This window comes from Sinocyclocheilus anshuiensis, unplaced genomic scaffold (assembly GCF_001515605.1).
Source record: "Sinocyclocheilus anshuiensis isolate Anshui unplaced genomic scaffold, SAMN03320099.WGS_v1.1 scaffold326, whole genome shotgun sequence".
In the NCBI taxonomy this organism is placed as follows: Eukaryota; Metazoa; Chordata; class Actinopteri; order Cypriniformes; family Cyprinidae; genus Sinocyclocheilus; species Sinocyclocheilus anshuiensis.
In genome coordinates this window covers 616819-622068 of record NW_015546098.1, presented here as the reverse complement: position 1 = coordinate 622068, position 5250 = coordinate 616819, and the positions used below count along the sequence as shown (strand labels likewise).

The following is a 5250-nucleotide window of genomic DNA, read 5'->3' as shown; positions in this document are numbered from 1 at the left end:
CCCCCCCCCCATGCATACAGAGCACAGGTTTAGGAAATAACCTTCTCATTCAGGAATAACTGTTGCAGAACATTAAGAAGATGACAATACTATGAATTGTGTTGATCAGAGGGTCTCTGTGTTACACAACATAATGACGTTATATGACATAAAATTACTAAAGAAACCTAACATCAAGCCTTTCTATGTCTCAGGACGTCAAAGCTGTGGTGACACACTCGGTTCAGAGTGCCATCCATTCTATAGGAGGAGTTCAGGTTCTTTTCCCCCTGTTTGCACAGCTGGATTTCCTACAGCACAGCGGCGACGAGCTGGATTCTTCCGTCTGGTGAGAACACACAAACTCTGCCTGGGGGGGGAAATGAAAATTAGGAAAGGGATACTCGGTGAGGAAAAAAAGATTGAGCTCCTCTCAGTTTTAGACTGGCCAGGAAAAACTGAAAATTAAGTTCATGTTGTCTGTCCTAGAGTTGTTAAACCCAGCAGACGCACTATAGCAGCTTTTTAAAGGAGATGTTTTCTCATGGTACACAAACCATTAATCTGTTTTTGGCAATAGGGTTTGGTCCTCTAGAGGTCAGTGCTTGGTGTTATTCAGTGTTAATTTGTGTGGACATAGCATTGACTAGGAGCCAATACAAAGTTAAATATGTAACCATGATTGGCTGTAGTACTAACATGAGTGTTACCTGGAAAACAAATGCCTCAATGAAGAATTTTGCTGTTTTTTTTTCTTTTACATTATCAAAATGACCAGATTGATCAGTTGTATTGACGACAGTAGCATGATATTTTTGCATCATCGCTTTTGGAGCAGCTATTTATAACAACATTTACACTGCAATTAGTATTGCATAAATAATGCTGTGAGGCTAATGGGTTTTAAATGGGCATTAATGGGTTTAAAAAAAAAAAAAAAGAATATTGAAATATGAAATGATTTAAAAAAAGAAAAAAAAAAGAAATGATACTCCAAATATGAAACTAAAACCTCCAGTAGTTGGCAGCAAGTCACTGTCTTACTGAGTGAGTCATTGAGTCATTCATTCAACCAATTCATTCAACGAAGGTAGGACTTTCTTTATGAACTGAATCATTGGCTCACTCGATTCATTCAAAAACAGATTCATTCAGGAACGAAACTGATGTGTGTTTCTTGGAGACACACAACAGTTCTGCTGTGGCTTTGATTGGAACTATTTTCATTGGTAAAATTGAGCAAAAACAGACAATACTGACAATATTGTGTCTAAGATGTAACGTATAGTTATTGTGTAGATAATCAGGGAAAAAAACAGCATTCTTGCTTGTGTTTTATTGCTAAACTGTATCATATGATATAAATATAAGACAAAAACCCATAAAGACAGGGTGCATCATCGTCCTGCATCATGTTAGTCAGCAACTGCATGCAGTGTAAGATGACATACAGGTCTGGGGCAGAGCATGTTAAATGTGTTAATCATTTTAATGCTTTATTGTTTCGCACCAAATTAGCGCAGTAAATCAACTGCACTAGTGAAAATTCATGACTGTTTTACATAGAACACAAAAGAGATATTTTGCAGAATCTTCAAGCTGCTTCCAAACAGAAGGCCCATAAAAGTTGAACATTTACTGAAATTTTTTTCCACCTCATTTGAACTAATTCTTGAACTAGATTAGGTCTATGTGTTATTATCATTTCGTTGTTAGTTCTTTCTCTACTGAAGCTAACCTGTTGTTTGTTCTTTCTCTCAGTTGCACACTACTGTTGTTTGTGATGGAGCTGTTGAAGGGCTCTGTAGCTATGCAAGAGCAGGTGCTGTCCTGCAAGGGCTTTCTTGTCATTGGTTACTCACTGGAGAAGGTAAGTACATGAATATGAACATGAATATTACTTTGTGCATTGAGTACGTGGAACATGTGCATCCAAAGACAGTTTAAATCCTGCTAATGCTGAAACACAAGAAAAGAGGAGAAAACTTTAATGTTTGAAATAAGCTCATACTCTTAAAATGCATATAAGGGAGTCCTTTTTAATGGGGAACTTTTATGCAAAATTCACTTTTACTTGGTGTTTGATCATGAATGTGTGTTGGCAGTGTGTGTACACAACCACTCTATAATGATAAAAATCCACCCACTCCTTTTATTAATCCCCATAAATCATAAGCAGTGTCTCAAAACAAGCCACATGCAGAATTGAGCGTTGGATCTTGAGCGATGACTCAACCAGCCCTATTATAGTTATCTTTGGTTGGCAGAAGACTTTGAGATGGTCTATCTGGCAATACGGGAGTAAGGATATCCCATAGTGAGAGACCGAAACGTGTGCTTGAAAGAGAACGATGGGTTACTTGCGTAACCCCGGTTCTCTGATAGCATTAAGTGAAGTGTCTCACCAGAACACCCTCCTTGCTGTGCGAAGCTGTGCTTGTTTTGAATGTCGTAATGACGTTGCGTCGCTCCTTTTATACCAAGAGGAGGGAGCCACTCCCTGACATGTCTGCCAGCCAACTGGGGCTGGTGTAATGTAATTGGGCTTCTGAGGAATACGTGGTAGGGGCGTATCCCTTAGTGAAACACCTCACTTAATGCTATCAGAGAACCGGGTTATGCAAGTAACCTATCGTTTTGTTTTGGCAGAATATCCGAGATACGAGCTGTAAAGGCACAGCCCTATTCTGGAAAGGAGGCAGGGAGCAGCAACTCATTTGCATTTAAAGATACATGTGCAAAAACAGCATGTTTTTGCTTCCAATCAAAATGGGTATTTTCAAAACCGTATAATAAATGATCTTGAGCTGAAACTTGACAGACACATTCTGGGGATACCTGAGATTTATATTACATCATAATATATGCCTGCAGAAGTTGCTGGGTAACACAGAGATAGAACAAAGTGTAATGCTTGAGAATGCATAGTACCGTACCAAACTGGATGTCACACGATCATCTGTTTTGTAACCAAGAAAAACACTTTCAATACTCAAACCTTGTCCTTTGCCTTTAACTAGACCACCTGTTTCTGTTTGTTTTGCAAGTCTTTCTCTTGCTCTACCTTTTTCTGTGCACACTCACTTTCATTCTTAACCAGTAATTTTTTTACTTTTACCTCGGCTTACAGGGAAATGTTCTTGACACTTAAGATCTCATCTGGCCTCAAGTTGTCACATCAAGTCATTACACTTAATCTTAAAAAATAAAATAATATATGCAAGACTAAAATGGATTTAGTATGTGTTAAAAAATGCCCTAAAATGTGCAAACGTTGAAAGCTTTTGAAATATTTAAGTTGCTTTGAAAAAAATTGTCCTATGCTGCACTTTTAAGACTAAAAAAAGTGAAAGGATTCTCTTGTGATTGTTAGGGCAGTGAGTCCTCTGCACATTGGGAATCAGCCCAGGTGTTTTAAGAAACATTAGAAACCTGAGATCGATCTCAAGGTTTGCTGTGGCACAGCTTAAAGCAATCTGTTGATTCTTGGTAATTTTTTTGTGACCAAGTTTATTAACTGATTACATGTTTGTATCTTCTTCTCAGTCTTCCAAAGTACACGTGACACGACCTGTGCTGGACATTATCCTTGCCTTCGCCCGTTATCTTAGCAACCTTCCGACTGGAGTTTTGCTCTTGAAACAGCTGTGTGACCACATCCTCTTCAACCCTACCATTTGGATTCATGCCCCAGCTAAGGTATCTTAAACATTTACTCAAACCGATGCTGTTGCATCATGCTAGCTTAATGGTTTACCAATTCTTTGTTCTCTCAAATGTGACTTTTCATGGGTGTTTTAAACTGATTTGCTGCCCCCAACAGGTACAGCTGGTTCTCTACACCTACCTGGCCACAGAATTCATCAGCACCGTCAACATCTACAACACCATCCGCAGAGTTGGAACTGTACTGCAGGTCATGCATACACTCAAGTATTTCTACTGGGTTGTAAACCCACTGGACCGCAGTGGAATCACACCCAAGGGTCTCGGTAAGAGAGCAGCCTGCTGCAGAACTAAACCAACTTCTCAACACATCTTGAGCCTAAGGAATAAGGGTCAAAAAAGCTCCATGTGGAGCTACAGTGATGTCCAAAAATCTGAGAACAGTAATAAAACATCTTTTTTCCCCCCCACATTTAGTACTGTTTATTTTTGTTGCAAATTATATTATTAGCATAATAGTTTGAATAAAAAGTTATTTTTTTCCCAAATTGGATTTTTTGGCTGGTCTCAAACTTTTGGACCCTACTTTATACAGTATTAGTTTAAGCTCATAATCTTATAACTCATTTGGTGGTCTAGAGTCTTTGCTAAGATGTTGCAACTTTATGCATTTAATATTTAATTCTTTCAATCTTTAATCTATAAACGCCGTCATTGTAAATATATTTCCAGATAAAAAGGGCACTGCAGGTTTGCACTAAAGATGCTGTGGGAAATCATCCCGTCCCGCAATAACTAAGCAATTTGTCTTTCAGTGTGTTTTGTGTGTAATTTCCACAGTAGACTGCTTTATTGCTTGTCTCATTCAAATCTCATTAAATGAAATTAAGGTTACATTAAATGAGTGAAATATTCTCTTCCGTTTGTTTCCAGCAATTTATAAAGAAAAATGATCTAAAATGGTTATTTCTAAACTGATTTTCCTTTAGGACGCAGAAAACAAAACAAAGCAAAAAACAAAAAAATATGTATTAGTATTATCACAAACGTAGGCCCATGGACTATTATTTACATGAGTGTTTTTGGTTGATATCTTGCATCAGATGGGCCGAGACCAAATCAGAAGGAGATTCTCTCTCTCCGAGCGTTCCTGCTGCTGTTTGTCAAGCAACTTATCATGAAGGTACACTAGTATGACCATAACATGCATACGATCTGAATAAATCAACTCCATCATGAGAAGTGCAGTTCAGGTAATGCTTGTGTGTTGTGTGAATGTAGGATCATGGCGTAAAGGAAGACGAACTGCAGAGTATTCTGAACTACCTGCTCACAATGCATGAGGTACTGTAATGCACCTACAATACATCGCAGTCTTTTAAACCAGTATCAGTTGTCTGACTGCTGTTAGTCATTTTACTGTAAATCAAGGTAAATGATTAATTCAGTCAAGTTTTTGTTAGACTGTATAGTCTGCAGTGTAACTGCCGCAAGATGGCGCTTGGTCCCCACAGCTTTCTCTTGTGCATGAAAAAAAATCAGCAGTTTACCATCATGCCACTTTCCACAAAATACAGAATTTTTCATATATATATATATATATAT

At 38.1% G+C, this 5250-nt stretch overlaps 1 protein-coding gene across 1 annotated transcript in view; it reads left to right on the top strand.

Annotated features, from left to right (window-relative positions):
• Positions 1-5250, top strand: part of LOC107700305 (lipopolysaccharide-responsive and beige-like anchor protein) — a 251983-nt gene that overhangs the window by 60207 nt on the left and 186526 nt on the right. Inside the window, exons 10-15 of the mRNA XM_016501927.1 lie at positions 195-328; positions 1741-1849; positions 3526-3678; positions 3803-3971; positions 4749-4828; positions 4927-4989. Of these exons, the coding sequence (XP_016357413.1) occupies positions 195-328; positions 1741-1849; positions 3526-3678; positions 3803-3971; positions 4749-4828; positions 4927-4989 (708 nt within the window). The remainder of the gene's footprint in view (positions 1-194; positions 329-1740; positions 1850-3525; positions 3679-3802; positions 3972-4748; positions 4829-4926; positions 4990-5250) is intronic.